The sequence below is a fragment of the Ctenopharyngodon idella genome, chromosome 21 (genome assembly GCF_019924925.1).
Source record: "Ctenopharyngodon idella isolate HZGC_01 chromosome 21, HZGC01, whole genome shotgun sequence".
NCBI classification, from domain to species: Eukaryota; Metazoa; Chordata; class Actinopteri; order Cypriniformes; family Xenocyprididae; genus Ctenopharyngodon; species Ctenopharyngodon idella.
Genome location: NC_067240.1, coordinates 19,103,241 through 19,124,417, shown reverse-complemented (window position 1 = coordinate 19,124,417; position 21,177 = coordinate 19,103,241). Strand labels below are relative to the sequence as shown.

At 37.4% G+C, this 21,177-nt stretch overlaps 1 protein-coding gene across 6 annotated transcripts in view; it reads right to left on the bottom strand.

Annotated features, from left to right (window-relative positions):
- The window catches only part of tenm2b (teneurin transmembrane protein 2b), a 289,835-nt gene that overhangs the window by 8,089 nt on the left and 260,569 nt on the right, over nucleotides 1-21,177 (bottom strand). For all 6 annotated transcript variants that reach the window (XM_051876630.1, XM_051876631.1, XM_051876633.1 and 3 more), the window contains 12 exons: nucleotides 19,043-19,228; nucleotides 18,198-18,344; nucleotides 13,600-13,810; nucleotides 13,390-13,509; nucleotides 13,048-13,309; nucleotides 12,473-12,740; nucleotides 11,982-12,125; nucleotides 8,877-9,129; nucleotides 5,446-5,466; nucleotides 4,901-5,133; nucleotides 3,941-4,095; nucleotides 1,320-2,194 (listed from right to left, as the gene is read on the bottom strand). In XM_051876630.1, coding sequence (XP_051732590.1) covers nucleotides 1,320-2,194; nucleotides 3,941-4,095; nucleotides 4,901-5,133; nucleotides 5,446-5,466; nucleotides 8,877-9,129; nucleotides 11,982-12,125; nucleotides 12,473-12,740; nucleotides 13,048-13,309; nucleotides 13,390-13,509; nucleotides 13,600-13,810; nucleotides 18,198-18,344; nucleotides 19,043-19,228 — 2,875 coding nt within the window. The remainder of the gene's footprint in view (nucleotides 1-1,319; nucleotides 2,195-3,940; nucleotides 4,096-4,900; nucleotides 5,134-5,445; nucleotides 5,467-8,876; nucleotides 9,130-11,981; nucleotides 12,126-12,472; nucleotides 12,741-13,047; nucleotides 13,310-13,389; nucleotides 13,510-13,599; nucleotides 13,811-18,197; nucleotides 18,345-19,042; nucleotides 19,229-21,177) is intronic.

The window sequence follows — 21,177 nt, the reverse complement described above, 5'->3', positions numbered from 1 at the left end:
CTAATTTTTTTAGAAAGTTTTTATTCTAATATTAATATTCTTATTTCAGCTTTACCAAAAACGACTCGAATAATTATTGTTTTAGTTAACAATATCAACACTGTTTGAAACAACAACTGCAACTGTACTTCATCTATTTAAGAGTCTGGAGCAGTTCTAGCACACAGACACTAGGTGGCAGCAGGACCAAAGTTTTGCTGCAAAAACATCCTCTGACAGTTGATGAAGATACCAGGCAGATGATAAGATGATTCATAAGAACAACCATGATGAAAAACACCATGAGAAACAGTTGAGCCACTTTTGCACTCAACATTTCAGCAGAAAAACCTGCAGTATAATCAGTATTCAGCTCAACATCCATCTTAATATCACTTTTTAGATTAAGTAAATGTCAGTCTTTTCAGTACAAACAGGCCTCCTTTTATGTTAATTGGTCTTATTATAGATAACCTTATTAACATAGGCCAATAAACATTGTGCTATTACTGCCTGTGAAAAGAGATTTTAATGCACATTGCAGCAGTAATTTATCAAATGATAACCAGACATATTTCAACATACATTTTCGGGCATTTTAAAAAGTAAATCATTCTCACTGAATTCCCCCCTAAAACGTTTTGACTTACAATCACACAAGCAATTTGGTTTGCAAATTAATTTAATTAAAGGGTTAGTTCACCCAAAAATGAAAATTCTGTCATTAATTACTCACCCTCATGTTGTTCCACACTCTTCGTTCATCTTCGGAACACAAATTAAGGAACTTTTTGATGAAATCTGAGAGCTTTCTGTCCCTCCATAGACTGCCTTTGCAACTGACACTTTGACGCTCATAAAGGTTCATAAAGGTATCGTAAAACTAATCCATATGAATTGAGCGGATTAGTCCAATTTTCTGAAGAGACACAATCGCTTTATATGATGAACAGACTGAAATTAGGCTTATGTTCACATATAAACATTCATCAACACACACATCAGTTGTGGTAAACGGAAGCTCAAGTGTATTTGCTTGGCGCGTGCGAGAACCAGTGAGGTTCATTCTCGTGTGCTACATTTGAGCTTCCGCAAGAGGTTTGTTCTCAGGCGCCAAGCAGGTTCGGTTGAGCTTCTGTTTATGTTTGCTGATCATGTGAATAAAAGCCTAAATTAAATCTGTTCATCACAGAAAGCTCTCAGATTTCATCAAAAAGAACGACACGAGGGTGAGTAATTAATGACAGAATTATAATTTTTGGCTCAACTGTCTCTTTAAGATCTTCAGATTTGCACGTGTCTCAAGAGTTCTGTTGTTACATCCCACATTTCATACTCACTCGTAAAAGTTCGTCCATCCGGTCTCATCTGACTTGGAGGCTAAAAGTTCAGTGTTAGCATCATAACTGAGCTGTGCCACCTCCTGGCTGAGGGCGGACACTGAACGTAGGCTGCCGGCTGGGTCCATTCCCAGTGTTACCACCTGGTTCTCCGGCAACAGCACGAGCCTGATAGAGCCAGACGCCTCCCTCCTCACCCGAAGTGTATTGTTAGAGGCATCGGTAACTGCTGCTAACTCTCCATCCAATCCGTAGGTAAAGTTATACAGGGCCAAGCCTGTAATGAGGCTAATCGTTTGCCTATGAAGGCCGTCAGAGCCAAACACATAAAGCTCCTGTTCTAGAGATGAACCCACTTCATACTGCCCACTTGCTGTGGCATTGGGGCGATTACTGCGGACCGAACGTACACGGATGTTGTTCAAGTCAGCGATGTACAGGGTACCATCTGGTGACACCGCCAGCGAAGCGGGACAATTTAGGCCGGCGTCCGCAGCGTAGCCCTCATCTCCTGAGAAACAGTTGCAGTTGACGTCGTTCTTGCAGTCGCATTCGGAGGCAGCGCCGGCTAGCAGGGAGATCTCGCCGCTGGTGCTAACTTGTCGGATGCGGTTGATACGCTTCTCATCGGTTTCAGCAATGTAGAGCACACCTGTGTGGGAGATGGCGATGGCTGTGGCGCTCTCCAAGGCAGAATGGATGGCTAGTTTGCTGAGCGAGTAATCAATGCCAGGGACCTGGCAGTGCATGGGCCGCCCTGCAATAATGCTGACCTGGTGATTCTCAGAGATACGCAGGATGACGTTGTTCTCCAGCACGTACAGAGAGTTGTCCATTGGGTTAATGGCCAGGTCTGTAGGCCACTCCAGACGTACCTGGACACAAAGAAGGACAATAATTGAGGATGTCGAGCCGTTGTGGTCTGTGAGTGTAAATTCAGCTTTGCAGAGGGAGATTTTACTGCTTCTGCTTTTGATATCCCCCTTCTGTTCATTTTATCCCTGCTTCTGGTCACACGGGATGCATTTCCCAATTTTCGACAGTAGATTTCCTACTGGTATTAAAAAAAAAAAAAATGTGATACAGACTCTTCTGAGTGGAACGAATCAGCGGGCCTATGAATTTATTACAGTGATAGACAAATGATGACAGCGGCTTGATTGATAATCCCGTTCCATTGTTTGTCACTGTCATTGTCAAACGTTAATATCCAAGGAGACACTCTGACAAGCAAATATTGGCGTAAAGAAAACAGCACAGACTGAAATGAACAGGCTGAAATGTGTTCACACAACTGTGTTTGAAAGCTTACCTGAATGCTTCATGGGGCAATTGTTTCAATGTAAATTGTAAATTGTTTCAATAAATTTATTGTCAATAAGTTAATTGTTAAAATATATTTAGTTTATTATATTCTGTATTTTTACTTTTCATTTAATATTAGTTACACTGCATTTTTACATTTTCAACTTCTACATTAAAACTTCAATGATGACATTCTTTAACAAATCACACATTGTATAAATTAAAAATGATCAAACTTGCTCAAACATTTAGAATTTATAATATGCTCCTGTATAAAAATGATCTCTCTTTGATACAATAAAATGATAATAAATAGAGATGTATCGAAATGAAAATTTTGGTAATTAATTTCTTATTTTAGATTTTTTTTTTAGATAAGATTTTTTTTTGTATAATTAAGTTGATATTAGACTTTTTAATTCAATTTTATTGAATCTGAATTTAAAAAACAAAAGCCAATAAAATAAAATAACCACTTTTATTTAAAGTAACATCAAAATTGAACAGAAAATATATTAAAATAATATTAAATATCAATATATTATTCTTCATTCAGTTCTTTGCAACAGAATCAGATTTTTTTAAAAGATTTTTTGGCGTTTTTGCCTTTATAATGATAGGACAGTAAGCAGACAGGAAGTGAAGTGGAGAGAGGGGGACGGGATTATGAAAGGTCCGCGAGCCCGGACTCGAACTCAGGTGACCCGAAGCGCAATGCCTCTATATGTCGGTGCGCTGCCCATGAGGCTATTGCTGCCAACCAACAGAATCAGATTTAACATATTTATTTTTTGACCAATTATCAAAATAAAGTATAATCCTACAAAGCTATTATTATCAGAGCATGTGAACAGAACGTGGAGTGGATCAGTGAACGAGAGGGTAGTGTCATTTTACCAACGCTGCACAGCACGGCTGTACCACACCATGTTACAGACTTTGCTTTTCTGGTGAGTGTGAGCGGTAGATGAGTGGAGCGTTCGCATAGGCCATGAGCGACAGAGCAGAGAGCGCACACACGGAGCGGAACATTGAGCCGAGCAGACTGGGTGCCGGTACAGACTTACCTGCTCGGCCAGAGTCGCTTTGTAGTTGTGCATCTTCAGAAGTGGTGCCGCTCGCAAAGTTACAAAAAATGCTGCTCAAGAGTGAAACCTGAGTGCTGAACGATCATTTTGGCGGCCGGAATTTTGGTGCATCCCTAATAATGAACAATACTAGTTTTGATAGATTACGAGATTTCAGGAGGCTGAGTATTGCTTGATGGACTGTCAACTGAGTGCAAGAGCAAGATAGTTGAGGAAAGTCATCACAACCTGGCTGACGTCCATGCTGGAGTCACAGCTGAGGGGCCTGACTGCAGTCAGGTCATTGGTCTTTATCAGAGTGGAGATAATGCCATTCTGATCCACTTTTCGTATCATTGTAGCATCCACAAAGTACATCAGGCCATTCTTATCCAATGCAACACCTGCATGAAAGAACCAACAGTGAAGAAACTCAACATTCATATTAAGACATACTAAAATATATGAGATATGTATGATTACAACAAAACAGGATAGTACAGGATAGTTCAGACAGAATAATTATCTGTTATAATAACTACCTAATAATTATGATCATTTGCTTCTTCTTAAACTTCTCGTCAATGTCACAGAAATCACTCCTGACTTTCACTGCTCTCCAAGTATCTGATTTATTTACCTCTTCCTACTCTGATAATCCTGGGAGGAAAGGTGTTTTTTAAAAGCAAAATAATTAGTAGTCTATGAGTGTAGGAGCAATGACCTGGAAAAGAGTCAGACGGTGCGCCGTGACTGCTGCAGTTTGATTCACGCTGTCATGGTGATCATGTCAGAGTGTGTTTTATTCCGAGATAAGAAGGCAGAGCCGGTCTCTGAGTGCAGTCTGCTAACCTTACGCTCTCTCTTTACCTTCTGTGTCATTTATTTTCCTCACATCAGTGGACCATGCTGGGTTTTAAGAATGATGTCTGGAGTCTAGAGAATTACAGGTTACTGAGGTTTGTGATATTGTAGAAAATGACAGCACCTGGTAACTGTCTAAGGGATTAAATGGTAACGGCTTCTAGGTTTATGGAAAATAAAAAATGTGTCTCGGGCATAATTGTGTAGTGTCACAGCATGGAAATGATGTTTTGTCTCATGTAAAAGCTAACTCTGAAGAACTTCCGGATTTTTTAAGGTGTCATTTCTGTCCCACTCAACTCACAGAATGAGAAGGAAACGGGTATGTTTCTTAAAAAGCATCACCTCTTGGGCTCATTAGTGTGGCCTCCACTGCCTTGCCTCCGTCGCCACAGCGAGCCTCATCGAATGGGACACACTGCTCTCCCGTCCCCGCCACCACCTCAGCATTATCCAGCAGTGGTCGAGCACCATTCAGAGAGCGGACACGGTAGATCTGCCGGGAGTTGGTGTCTGACAGGAACAAAGAACCCGACACCGGATCCACTGCCAAGTAGTACTTATGGCTTGGACTGTTGCTATGGAAATAGGGCAAATTGGGAGAATGTCTTTTAATAAAATCCTCTGACAAACAGCATGGTTACCTTGGTGAACATAATGAAATGTGAATAGTTCATTGCTGGTAAAGTAATTGGAGCTCAAAAAAGAAACCACTTTGATAAAAAGAAAAAAGAGTGAAATTCTGCAACATTAAATGAACTGTAGAATACAGCTACAGAGTAGGACACAAGCATAGAATATCTGCAGTGTTTTTTTGTTTTTTAATTAGCATGCTATTTAGACAGGCACATATGATGAATATTTTTACATTAAGCATTTATTTTAATTACCTGTGTCTCAAATCTTTATTTCTTCATGGAGCAGGGAAAGAAAAGAGACAAAAAAAGAATGCATCAATTAAACAAAAATCCTTAAAATATATTATTGTAAAAGCTATTCTAGTTGTTAAAAAACAACAAAAAATAAAAACTGAACCTATTTACTTAATAAATGTCCTTGGTATAGTGGTGCATGATTCATCAAGGCAAGTTCATCTCAAAAAATGTATTATTAACTTTCATCAAACTGCAATAACTATTGGCTTTGTGGTCAGCCATGGTGCTGATAGGAGACCCGGGTTTCTCTCTCCCTTTGATTTCCTGTCTCCCTTTACTTTTGTGTCTACCAATATAATGTAGCAAATAAACACAATAACAGTCCTCCACACCCCTGAAATGACCAATAATAATATCCCACTTTTCATGGTTCAATCAAATCTGTATGGATAAAATCAACTTCAAAAAGTAACAAAAGTTTCAGGACAATTTATATATCACTAATAATTATCAGCTGCATTGATTCAACATTAATATAATACCCTTCAAAAGTTTGGGGTCAGATTTTTTTTTTTTTTTTAAGAAATGTATTTAATTTAAAGAAATATTAAGCAGCACAACTGTTTTCAACATTGATAATAATAAGGAACGTTTCTTGAGCACCAAATCATCATGTGATAGGGCTGGGTAAAAATATTGATTTCTACGCTGAAAACCAATCGATTAGTCTGAACGGAACATTGTAGCGTGCCTCCCATCCAATAAATGGAAATAAGCTTTGTGCATTGTTAATTTTGATATGAAACAAAGTCTCAGATTTCAAATTCTGTCCATTTTATTACGAAATTCAGAAAATTTGGCTCTGTTTAATGTGGCATGACAGATCACTGTAGCGCCTCAGTTCAAGAGAGGTGGCAGCACGAAGCGCACATGTACTGATCATCTCCTCCGCTTTAATACCAGTTATAGTGCAAAATAAACATGAATGAAACCGAAAGATATGTTAAAAGATACAGTACAACTTACTGAAATCTGTATCCTGTCTCATGTAGTTGCTCAATCAGTGTTTCAACCACGGAAAGATGTCAATAAAACACCTTGTAAACAATGTCACGTAACGTCACATTTACCTCAGAAAAACCATATTTAGTGACCATAACTCGTTAGTCAGCTAGAAAAATGAACTAAATATATGCACCATATTACATATTCATTAAATAAAGGGGGGTATCACACACAGTTTCTGCCAATCTCATGTTAATCTTGAGTACCTATAGAGTAGTAGTACATCCTTCATATCTCCAAAAAGTCTTTAGTTTAATCATATTTATAAAAGATACATACGCTGTACCGAGTATTTCCGAAAACAGCCGAGTGCCTGGAGGCGTGACGTGTGAGCACACGCAGCTTTTGTGTAGAGATCAGCTGCAAGCTATCAATGGTCTGCTAAACAACTGTATTTAAACACCAAATACACCATCGCATTATCCATGGATAACTTTTGAATCAGTATAATGAATATAGCATATGAATGATGAATAATGAATTTATTAATTCACTACGTTCGTGTTGTTTACATTATATGCACTTAGGCGCCTATTGATAAGCCCAAGATCACTTGGGCTTAATTATCACTTTTATGCAGACGATACTCAGATTTACATTCGCTCTAAGCCTAGTCAAAATCTGGACCTTCCTTTTTTAACACATTGTATTTCTGAAATAAAAATATGGATGTCCCAAAACTTTTTGTGTCTCAATAGTGATAAGACAGAGGTCTTGCTTATTGGCATCTCTCATCAGCTTCGTAAAGCTGGTTCACTATTTTTAAATGTAGATGGCTCTGTTTTGGAATCACAATCCAAATTAAAAAATCTAGGAGTAATATTTGATTCAAGTTTGTCTTTTGACTCTCATGTTCAGTACATTGTAAAGAACTCCTTTTTTCATCTCAGAAATATTGCCAGACTTCGCTCTATGTTATCGCTCTCTGTGACTGAAAGGCTTATTAATACTTTTGTGTTTTCCCACATTGACTATTGCAACGCACTTCTGGCTGGGGTTCCTAAATGCACACTGAACAAATTGCAATGTTTGCAAAATTCAGCTGCTAGGATCCTGACCGGAGTCAGGAGAAATGAGCATATTACACCAATTCTCAAGTCCTTGCACTGGCTTCCGGTCAGCTTCCGAGTTGATTTTAAAGTCCTCATGCTCACATATAAGGCACTGCATGGTCTGGCCCCCCAGTATCTGTCTGCACCTTTAACCTTATACACACCCAAGCGTCGCTTACGCTCCTCACAAGTTGGTCTATTGGCAGTCCCACAGACACGGCTGCGTTCTGTAGGGGATAGGGCCTTCTCATCCTACGCTCTTAGGCTTTGGAATGCACTCCCTCCTCACATCAGAGATGCACAGAATTTAAGTATTTTTAAATCGTATTTAAAAACTCATTTTTTTAGGGTAGCTTTTTCTTGATTGTCTTGATTTTTATCTTTTGTATGTGTGTATGTATATATGTATATATATATGTATGTGTGTGTATGTGTGTGTATGTATATATATATATATATATATATATATATATATATATAACTTGTTTTGCTTTGTGTGTGTTGTATTCTCATTTGCTTGTTTTATGTAAAGCGCCTTGAGAAGCTACTTTAAAGGCGCTATATAAAAATAAAGTTATTATTATTATTATTATTATTGCCAACAAAACAGACATCTAAAGCAGTTTTACTCACCACCTGCGGTTCTGACTCATGACCGGGATCATTATCACTGTGACCGCTCCATCTTTCAGTTTCAAACGATCTGTAAATCCAGCATAGAACTGGGCTTTGTTTATGAAACCATAAGCACCGATCATGAGGGCTCGAGCAGCCACGGAAAAACATGAGATATTCTCCATTCATTTTAACCAATAAAAAAGTGATTGATATATATCCAAAATAATCTATATTGAATCGAATCGGAATCGAATCAAATTGCAAAGTTGTGAATCGAATCGAATTTTGAAATTTGTGTCAATACCCAGCCCTATCATGTGACATGCTGAAAATTCAACTTTGCCATCACAGGAATAAATGACATTGTAAAACATATTATTTATGTTATTTTAAATTGTATATAAGAATATTTCACAATATATTACAATATATTATATATTGTGTAATTCCACACTCCAAACCCAAGTCCAAGATTCTAAAATCTGAATTATTATTTTTTCTTCTTGTTCTTCTTCAGTAAAGCTTTTCCTGTCAGTGGATCATGCATTTTTTATTTAAATTTGATTTGCTGATTCTATTTCATTTTTTTAAAACCAACTCCAGACACTTATTACTTCAGCTGAATATTGAGTTGTACTCTGTAATGTGTCACATTATAGAGGTGAAATGCATTACAAATGCTGTATCATGTTGTCTTCCCATCAGCTTTACCTGAGCTCCAATACAGCTGTGGTGTTGAGGGACGGATAGACCCTCCGCACAAAGTTAAGGTCACCCACGTACAGGTTGCCCTCTCCATCACAGGCTACAGCCATCGGTGCCAGAAGCTTGTTGCCCTCTGCCATCCCACTGCAGCTTGGGCAAGAGATGCTGCGTCTTCGGCCGTTACCCATAATGCTGTTAATGATGGGCGGCTGCTGCTGGGAGAGGAAGATGTTCTCGCCGCTGCCCTTATGAAGAATGCCTGTGTGAAATAAATCAAACACTGTCACTAAATGCAATTGAGTGAGATTTCAAACATGACATATTTCTAATGGTCTTTACACGTACAAATGTGATGCTTAAATGAAAGCATCAATTTCAACACTGTGACATATTTATTGCATTTCATGATCAATAGCGTGAAACCAGCAGTCATTAAAGACCTCATAATCATCAATAATGACCAAAAAAATTTGCTGGTCCCTCAAACACAGAATTTCACCCTAATACAGTGATGACATTATGAGCAATGACAAATGTGCTTAAAAAGAGCAACATTAGGGAGTGTGTGCATGTTATTTTATAGTCCACTGGCATGCCCTCTATCCTTGTGTCCTTATTTGACTTCCCACTAGCCAAGCTCCAATCACAGTAAATTATTACTATTATTATTATTATTATTCTTTTTTTTCTACAAAAGCCTGAAGATAAACAGGTGTGAAACAGCATGCGTAACTTCTGTTCTATAATGGTGCTTAATACCAACACTTTCACACAGTGTGAACCAGTAATGACTGAGAAAAAAGACTTTTTCCTTGGAGAAACTTGTTAGGCTGTCAGCTGCAGGGACAACCTGTTTCTTCTTTACTGTCAAACGTATTTCACAAAAATAAGTGCCTGATAGGAAATACAACTCAGCTCAGTGTAATGAGTCTGATTGAGGAGGGTTTATTTGTTGTTTTGTGTTTCCAGCTTATAATTCAGTAATCTAGGAATCAGGAACCAGAGTTTAGCTCCATCTAACTTAAGTCTTCAGGATTACTTTAAAACTACACAAGACAGGTGTTTGAGTAGGGATTGAGCTAAACTCTGCAGGACAGAGGCATTCAAGGACCGGAAAGGTCCATCCATGTTATCATGGGCCCTCTTAACCTGTAAATATATCAGCTATTTCAACGCCATTGTGTTCTCTTGACACTTAACAAGTATGTATTGTTGTTATACTGTGACATAATATGCAAGATTTTGATTTATTTTATTAATATGCATTAATGTGTGAGATGGAAATACTGTTTCTGTGTTCGGGATGCCTATCTTGATCATTTTGACTACTTGGGTACTTGTTAAGGAGATTTATGCACACATATGCCCATGAAAGGAACCATTTTTATTTATTTATTTATTTTTCCCCCATAAATATGCATAAAATATTTTCTGGAAACCCCAGTGACCCTGTAGAGGATAAAGAGGATTGGAGATCAGAGCGATGGATGGATTATCTGGAAACTTTTTACTTTCTGTTAAGCAGATAGTATGCTTTGTCTACCCATCATTAAAGTACTATTAAATGTATAAACCAAACAAAAAAGTAACACTTTAGTATAAGGAACACAAATTCACTATTAACTATGGCTTTTCTATCAATAAACTACTAATTTACTGCTTATTAATAGTTAGTAAGGTAGTTGTTAAGTTTAGGTATTGGGTAGGATTAAGAATAAGTAGAATGTAGAATAAGGTCATGTAGAATAAGGCATTAATATGTGCTTAAATAAAATATGTGCTTAGCTAAAATAAAAAAATAATAAAAAATAATAAAAAAAAAACAACTATGGCTGTCAGTTCATTATTTTCATGATTTCTAATCAGTCTTTAAAATAGAAAATGAAAAAGTATTAATGTACAATTAGGGAATTTTATCTAAATAAATTTCATTTTATTATTATTTTAATTTTATATTCTTCTGCAGACACACTGCAACCAAGTGAACCCCAATATACCACCCAAAATGCCAGAGTAATAACTTAAAACAAATTAAAAATGAACCCCTGTTTTGGACATTTGTGCATAGTTGATTTCAAAACTTCCAGTAACAGTTTAATAAGTCGTCCCACAATGTATTTCCATGACTGATCATTGATGTCACTTGTGAGTTCTCCTGCCCTTCCCTGTCGAGTGCATTAAAGGGTTAGCTCACCCAAAAATGAAAATTCTGTCATTAATTACTCACCATCATGTCGTTCCACACCCGCGAGACCTTCGTTCATCTTCGGAACACAAATTAAGATATTTTTGATGAAATCTGAGAAGTTTTATCTCCCATAGAAAGCAATGAAATTACCACATTTAAGGTCCAGAGAAGTACTAAAGAAGTACTAAAAATAGTCAACGTGACTACGGTGGTTCAACCTTAATGTTATGAAGCGACGAAAATACTTTTTGTGCACAAAAACAAAACAAAAATAACGACTTTATCAATAAAACAACAAAGCAAAAACAACAAAATAACGAACTTATTCAACAATTTTTCCTCTTCCCTGTCAGTCTCCTATGCAGTTGACACAGTGAATGCAGTTCAACGCTTCTGTGTTCTACGTCCGAACACGACTCTGTATTGGCCGGCTCCTGCGTTACCATCACACGCATGCGTCTTGCTGCTCACGTGAACAGTGTCGGCCAATACTGAGTCGGCGTTCGGACGTAAACACAGAAGCACTGCACTGCGTTCACTGCGTTCACTGCGTCAACTGCGTAGGAGACTGACAGGGAAGAGGAAAAATTGTTAAATAAAGTCGTTATTTTTGTTTTGTTTTTGCGCACAATAAGTATTCTTGTCGCTTCATAACATTAAGTTCAAGCACTGTAGTCACGTTGACTATTTTAATGATGTCTTCACTACTTCTCTGGACCTTGAATGTGGTAATTTCGTTGCTTCCTATGGGGGATAAAAAACCTCTTGGATTTCATCAAAAATATCTTAATTTGTGTTTTGAAGATGAACGAAAGTCTTACGGATGTAGAACGACATGAGGATGAGTAATTAATGACAGAAATTTCATTTTTGGGTGAACTAACCCTTTAACTTTTGTTTGAATGGGTGTTTCAGTATCGTACCACTGCGGACGTTCAGCATGTGGTGTTTGTCTAGAGACCATCCACCCAAGTTGGAGGGGTTGAGCTCATATCCCTGCAGAACAGCTGTCCTCTTCTCCCACAAGATCTGACTGGGACATGTCTCATACTCGTACCCCACAGACACTAAAGAGAAAGATTGACAGATTGAAAGAGGGATAGGAAAGAAATGTGAAGAATGAAGGAGAAAATGACGGAGAGAGAAGACACTTAGAGGAAGAGCAAAGCTGTGCTATCTTAATTAAACACTCCATCACTGAGCGGGGACATAACAATTCATTAGCTCACAGGAGGAACTTGCCGCTGGCATACACAATAATGGATGAGAGACAGACAGTCTCATTAAACTCTGAAACTATCTGTGTTTTGGAGCTCAAATTAAGAGAAGACACTGGGGAACAGACAAAGGCGTAGACAAGAAACAAGATAACAGTTGAAATACACCTGTTTCCATGACTCCATATATCACTTACCCAAAGCCTCGGTCAGGCCGTGGACCCTCTGCCTGTAGGCATCAGTCTTGTCCCAGATATAAGTGTACGCCAGGTTAGGGGAGGCATGGAACCATTTCTGGAGGAGATGGCCCTCCACGGCCACCATCAGGTGCACTTTGGCCAGGCTGAGAGGCACTAGAGCTGGAGTCATGATCACTTTGAGCAGCGAGAGGTAGCCTGAGGTCCTGGAGCTCAGATAGCAAAGTTTAAGACTAGTGCCGGGAATTTCCACCTGCTCGTGAAGGACCTGGACAGAGAGAGGAAGGAAAAGTAATGCTAAAAATTCTTGCAGATGCAGTCAGTCTTGAAAAACGGCCTCAGAAAGGAGATAAAAGAGATGAGAGCTGAGAGAAACTGTGATTGCGAGAAGGTATGAGGAATTAAATGAGTCAAAGGGAGTGAAAACGGAGATTAACAACAAAAGACCAGCCGAGAGTGAAGAGGAAAAGTAATGGAGAATATGAAATGCAAATAAAAAGCCAACAGAAGAGTGTAATGACCTACGCAAACATGAAAGAAATAAGACGTGATGGGAGCGGTGTTGAATGTGGCACCTGGCTCTCGGGGAGGATGTGTCTTTCTGAAGGGTTGGAGCTGAAGAAGGAGGACAGTGGGGAGGGAAGCACCACAGGATCGGGCCTGACAAAACCACTCAGGTCACATCTGGCCGTGGTTTTCTCCTCTGTTTGTAGCACCAGAGTGTCCATGGCATAGAAGCGATTCCAGGGCAGCCACACCGTCCGCTCCTGACTCAGAAACGGAGCCCGCTCGAACCGCAAAGTAAGAGAGCCTCCGCCGTTGGCCACCAGATCAAAACTAGAGAGAACCGACACAGGAAACATACTTCAGCACATATTCAACAGCCAAAGGGGTTCAAATAATTTTAATTTACTCACGTGCCATCCTGGCGGGTCATGGTGTGACCATAGTGAGGGTACTTCACAAAGGTCACGTTGACGCCCACCAAAGGAGTGCCATCTGAGGTCAAAACCTGACCTCGAATTAGAGATGCCAGGCTGCACACACACACACAAATACAAAAAGTAATATTAGAGCATTATAAACCATGTCATTTAGTCCATCACAGCACAGGGCAGATGAGGTACCTGGCATTGAAGGGGTTGATTCCTGGGATGATGTGAGTGCTGTCTTTACCCACAAGCATCTTGATTCTGTCATAAAAGGAAGGGACTTTCTGGACTTCTGATTGGCTCTGCTGAATGACCTGGAGTGGGTCACGTGATCCACGGCACAGCGGATTGGTCACACAAGAGCTCTGCGTGCAGCAGTCCGGATCCATGCAGTCAACAAGACCATCTGAGTGGAAAAGATGTCACCACATGTCATAAAAACTTTAGATCTGTAACATGCATTACCAGTGTGACACATGAATTTTGCATGAAAATGAACCCACACTAGGGATGTCACGATAGCAAAAATTCAGTTCTTGATAGAAATGCCAGTGTCAATTTCTCAACATCTACTGAATATATAATATTAACAGAATAAAGCCTTCACATAAATTTTCTAATGTACATCACCATTTAAAAGTTTGTGCTCAGTACGATTTTTTTTTTTAAAGACATTATTTTATTCCGCAAGGATGCATTAAATTGATTAGTTACAGTAAATACATTTATAATGTTACAAAATATCTCTATTCCAAATAAACACCGTTCTTCTGAACATTCTATTCATCCAAGAATCTTGAAAAACAAATCATGTTTCCACAAAAATATTAAGTAGCACAACTGTTTCTTGAGCAGCAAATCAGCATATTAGAATGATTTCTGAAGGATCATGTGACACTGAAGACTGGAGTAATGATGCTGAAAATTCAGCTTTGCCATCACATGAATAAATTACATTTTAAAATGTATTAAAATAGGAAATAGTTATTTTAAATTGTAATAATGTTTCACAACCTTACTGTTTTACTATATTCAAATAAATGCAGCCTAGGTGAGCATAAAAACATTTTAAAAAGTCATACCGACACCAAACCATTAAACGATAGTCTAATCTACAGATCGATATTTTGACATGTCTGATTTTCTTTTGCCCCACCAGTTTTCATTAAAATAACCTTCTGAGTTTATATTAATATCCCTTCATGATCATAATTTTTAAGTGAATTTTTTTATGTGTGCAGCTGCATTTTACCAAAGTACTGAATTTAGTTTGTATACCCAATATTATCAATACTATAGAAAGACCTGCATTTTGTTTAATTCTATTATTGACTTGGTTTCAGAAGTACCAGCACATTTGACATCCCGAGCACACATACTTTCATGGTTTCAGAGTGGCAGATGGTTTAAAGCGACTTCTGAAGTCTCTCTGTTCAGCTGCCATCTTATTCTCAGAGTGTGTACTTTTGATGAACCCTTCTCAGTTCAAAACCCTGCACTGCTTTGATGTCAAGAGAGGGAGACAAATAATGTGATTAAAAAACCCATAATGAGCTCAAATGCGGAATTTCTTATCATTATGGAAATTCTATTAAATTGAACAAATATATTTATTTATCCCCATTGTGGTAATGAGCCCAGCTGATGGAAGTGATCATTGAATCCAATGATGCTCTAGTTTCGCTCTCTCTACCCCGGTTTCACTTTTAGAGAACTTACATCAAAGTCACAGAGGGCATCGCTCACACCCCTGAGAGCTTCCTTTCCTTTTTGATCTTTCTCTCTGTCTCTTCCAGTCTCTTACTGGCTGCATATCGCAATGCACTGTACATGCACACCCTTTCAACCCTTCTCCCTAAATGGGTCTTTCTTGATCCGGAACAAACTCACAACAAGCGCCTGTTGCCAGAGATGTTTGCTCCATGTTGTTTTGCCTGGTGCTCTCTGATCTTTGAAGCTTCAGTGAAGTAACCCCCAAACGAAGGGCAAACAAAAGAGAGAGAAGAAAAAAGCAGGAAATTGTGTATGTCTGGAGGATGCTTTTCTTTGTGCTGTTTTGTGTCTAGGTTAGACTAAACAGTGTGTTCAAACATCTGCTTTAAGAAGTATTTTGTGATCATCCTTAAAATTTAATCCACAAGAAGTACAAGATGAAATAAATTGCATTACAGCTAATTAAGTTAAAGGGATAGTTCACCCAAAAATGAAAATTTGATGTTTATCTGCTTACCTCCAGGGCATCCAAGATGCAGGTGACTTTGTTTCAACGGTTGGAGTTAAAAATCATCATTTGTGTTCTACTGAAGGAACAAAGTCACCTACATCTTGGATGCCCTGGAGGTAAGCAGATAAACATCAAATTTTCATTTTTGGGTGAACTATCCCTTTAAATTAAATCACATGTTTGATGGTCTACCAGAGACTGAGATCACTTTCCAATCCTCTTCCCCCTCCTATATATAATTCCCTGTCCTCTCCCTATTCTAATAATATATATTATGAAAGAACATTTAGGTTAGAGGGCCCAAAGTATTTTCTCATGCTCTAAGACTAATGTGACCACAACAACTTAATACCAATGGTTAGAGGTTTCTTCAAACATCTGCATATTTGCCAGGGGCATGTATATAAGAGAGTGAGAGAACACAAAAGACAAGACAAAACATGGAAAAAGAAAACATTTTAAAACAAGACACAACAAACAGTTCTGTCTAAAAGCCCCTCTGTGCTCTTTATTGGTCTAGAGGAGACGCTTAGTGCTTAGGGCTGGCTCTGAACATCCACCTGTTATATAATCATTCTGCCTTGAGGTAGTTTCAAATCCCTCACTCCGCCAGCCAAACAGACGCATCACCTTTTATACGGTTGATTGGAGCTGCTCTATCCAGTCGTTCAGAGTAGCTTTATATCGCCTAATAAATTGCCACACAAAGCAGCAGTTGATATATACATATATATGTATATATGTGTACAAATATATGTATGTATGTATGTATATACAGTATATATGGGTCAATGACGTGACGGGTCATTTCTTTGTCTATCATTTCTTTGTTCTTTGGCCTTAATAATAATAAAAAACAAAACGTAAAGGTAGTACAACTAGATCTCTTTTATTGAATCCCAAAGGTTTTAATTATATTGTATATTTTAATTATATACATATAAAGCTATTCCAAAGATTTTGAAGTGCCAAAAGTTCATTCGGTTTAACCGTCCAAAGGCCAATACAGCCATTTCATTTGTGATTAAAATATCTAAAAATTTAATAAATGTATATATTTTTTATTCGGTCATGATTTTATAACATCACATATTAACATAGTGCAAAATGGTATTAAAATTATGTGAAGTCACTGCTTTGTTATGAGAAAGAATGTCCAGAAAAATTAATTTCATTGATGTCATTTGGAGTAACCAATATAAAGGGACCATTTCGGATCACCAAGTCATGTGGTCAGTATCATGTGACATCATTCAGACACCTGCAAAGAACCACATGGTCGTGAAGCAAAGTAACTAACTCTCTATTAACTATTTGAAAACTTCATGTTTTCACTCGCTCATACGCATGTCCTGAAACATCAGGTCATTCGGTACAACCGCTACAAAACATGGAAAATGTTGTAATATTTTAAAAACTTGTACTAAATATAAAATGTTTGATTGTCCTTTTGTTAGCTTGCTAGCTAGATATCAGCCTGTTAGCATTGTTTGAAAATATTGTCTTCCAGTATAACCAAAAGTGTCATTTGGTAAAACCGAAATTTTGGTTATGGAATGACTTTTTTGATGACAAATTTTGTCCATATTGTAAAAAAAGCAGAACAAAAGCAGTATTAACTGATTATAAAAACCACATAATCTCATTGTTAACACTTAATAAATCTTCAAAATTAATTATATCACCGTTGTTTTTTTAACACTTTTAAAAACATTATTCGACAATGACCCATATATATATATATACTGTATATATAAATAATTCCATACATATTAATTTGTTATTTTGACCCTGCTGACCATTAACCAACATCAGAGAACCATGAGACATTAAATAGTTGAAATTTTAACCTAAAATGTCAGGGGGAAAAGGTTTGGGAATACGGGCTGCAGGATGACTTAAATGTATTTAAATTAATAAATTACAATTCATATGTAAAAATCTAATTCTAATCTAAATTAAAATTTAGAAAAAAGAAAAAAAAGATATACCCCAGTTACAATTTCTTTTACCTTTTCATTTCCGATGCCTGCTTGTCACAGAGAAAAGTCAAGAGTATTTATTTACACGTTTTCAACAGTTGTTCAGATTTTTGTATTCACTATGATGTTCATCAAACAACACCAAATACAGGAAAACTGAGACAGGAGAGCCGTTTGTGTTTTTTTTTTTTCTCTGCTATTCACTGTCACTTAGCAAAATACTTGATTGTGAATGCCAACAAGTCATAGTTTTATATAACTGCAGCTGCTCTGGGCACATGACCAAAAGGGCTAATCTTATTGGTTGGCCAGTTTTATTCACAGTGCAAAGAAATAAAATCAGAACACCTCTCCATAAAAAAAAAAAAAATCTGCCTCATTGATGGCATATGAAAGTTAGTGTTGGTCTAAAGAGACACATTTATCGTTGTGTGAACAGGCCTTTAGACTAGTGAGATAATAACTGTCCTAACCAAAGTTCTCATCTCATCAGTTTAGTTTTTTCCCATCAAGTCTTGACAGATATGATGCAAATGAGGCCAAATGGGGGGATGAAACAATTTATGCATTCATCATGCATTTCTTACCTCCTTCATTGTCCTTATTGTCATTGCAGGAGGTCTCCATGGCAACACTGCAGCCTGGCCCTCTCCAGCCAGTGTGACACTCACAGTGCCAGCTGTTCTGACCCATGATGCATTGCCCATTCCCATTGCACAGCCCTGGACAACCATCTGAAAGAGGAGAGGGAGAGATTGATCAATTGTGTGATTATATTGGATTTGAGATGATTTAGTTTGATCCCCATAAGAAACACCAGGGGAAATGTTACTCGCCACTTAAAACTCACTACCATACCGACGGCATGCAAACTGTCAGACAAACTCTTGATGGACATCTATTATCAATGAACCCAAGCGAAACCATTATAGATGACTTTGGTTTGACTGCTGCATTTTGGATGGTGAATTCAGCGTCAAGATGTGTTGTGTGCACAGAATCCATCAGCTATAATTGTCTAAAAAACAATGATGTGAAAACAGTGGCATAGAGGGAGAACTGTACTCATTAGCATGAAAACAAGCATACTAGCACATGCAACCAAAGCGGCATCCATTAGTATTCTTCTTCCAGCTGGACTCCAGAGCTCAACAAGTCATTTAATATTCTTATAGATGCGGATCACACAGTGAAGACTGTGTCCTTTGCTCTGAATGTGATTATAAAACAATGACAACACACACACAAACATAATCATACGCACAAATATGTTTATGTACATGCGTTGATGCAAACATGAGCAAATCAATCAAGAACAAACAACAAAACAGCAGCTGAAAAGTCTTTGAAAAAGAGTCACAGAAGCAAGGGAAATGCCTTTGACTAGCTCAAAGCTTCAAAGCAGGAGATAAGCATGTGTGTGTGTGTTTACCAATGGTGCAGTGTTCTCCGTTCCAGCCCTGTTCACACTGGCACTTGCCGTCCCTGCAGGTCCCATGTTTCACACACTGTGGGTTACACAGTCTCTGGTCACAGCTTGTGCCTGTCCAGCCCTCCTCACAGTGGCAAACGCCCCCGACACACACGCCATGGCTCCCACAATCTGCTGAACAAACCTCTGGAGGGACAGAGAGAGAGAGAGAGTTGTTTTAACACTTGTTTTTTTATTTCATATTTATCTTTATTTTATCCTTCTTAATTACTTTAATTATTATTGATCCTGTCAAATGTAAGCAATTTGCAGTTTTATTCTGTTATTTTACTCAATTGTTATTTGGCTTTGCACTGTTTTAATGATCTGCAGCAAATCTGCAAATGCTTTGGCAATGTAAATAATTACATTGCCAAAAAATACAAATTATTGTACTGAATGCCATTTATGTCAATAGCACACTAAAATAGCTGTATTATTGACATTACTGTTCAAAAGTTTGGAGTCAGTAAGATTTTGTAAGAATTTTACTCAGAAAGGATGCATTGAATTTACCAAAAGTGACAGTAAAGATAATTATAGTGGTAATCTATTTCAAATAAATGCTATTCTTTGGAACTTATTCATCAAATAATCCTGAAAAATCCTTGGTGGTTTTAAAAATTGTACCAACCCCAAACTTTTGAACAGCAGTGTACATCTATATTATCTATTACTATACAAAATTTGTAAACATGCACATTTGAGCATGAAAAACCCCTGCATATTATTTACTAATCACCCACAATCCAGTTTAACTCTCTGGTCCTATTCGGTCAAAAATGACAGAAAAATTTTACGTTTTGCTTCATTGGAATGGGATGACACTTGGTGACTTTTGTCGCATCAGCTATGTGAACACACAAAAAAATCATGGATATGATTTGGATATGTTAAAGGGTCGAAAAAAAATAGTAACACTTGGCTCCTTCACGGTCAAAAATGACAGACATGAATGGGAAATACGAAAAAATGCAAAGACTCAGAGAATCTTTTGGTGGTACAAACTACAAATCAGCCACTGTGCAGAATAAAAGTACACAGCAATGAAGGGGTGACACTCTAAAATGTCAAGAATGCAAAATAGACACATCCACCCCACACACACATATATATGAACTAGCGCGACTATAACACAGAGCAAGTTTTTGCAAATGTGTGAAATAAAATCAATAATTCAGCCACAAAGCAGTAAAAAAACAAACAAACAAAAAAAAAAAAACACAAGGAAAAGGTTACACACTAAAACATTGAGAAAACAAATACAGACACACCCACTCAAACACACACTCACAGACACACACACAACACATTGTTATACACACACAAATGAACCTGTGTGGCTGTAACAATATGGTAAAATTGAGCCAAAAGACTCGAATAAGAAGTTGAAATCAGATCAGACCCAGATTTATTAAGCTGTGGTAAATTTTTGTTAAATTTTTATTAAGCTGTGGTTTTTTTTTTTTTTTACATTTTTATTGAATTTTGCTGTTATGTGTAACAAAATGTCCTCCTCTGTGTTCAGGTTTGACTGTAGTAAAATTAATGCAAAAACTGACACTTCAAATCAACATTTCAAACCAAAAAAATCTAAACCTTGACAAAAAGTAGTCTTTGAGAATGTCTAAGTGTGAATCCAAATGCACAACTTAATAAAAATAAGTATTTATGTCTAAAAACCACTAGAGTATTTATAAGCCACTTTATTTAGAACTATATAGAAATCTAGTGGTTACAACATGGCATTACTTAAGTTTTTCTTTTTTACTCCAACCAGATGCCACTAATCTAAATTAATCTAAATTAAATTAATTAAAATTAAAATTGGATTTTAAATGCCTTGTCTCTATTTTAACATGGAATACTGCTTTAATTGAAAAATAATTAAAAAATATATTAGAAAAAAAAGTGTATTATTTTCAACGGGGAATTGTATAAATATTGCAGAGTCTCATAAAATACCTTTAAAATTTTAAATAATGATCAAAAATTATTATTAAACAAAAATATATTACATTGGTTTTCCTGAAAAACAAAAAAGTTCAATTTCAAGGCTTCACTCACTTTTTGACTGTGATGGAGCCAAGTGTGAC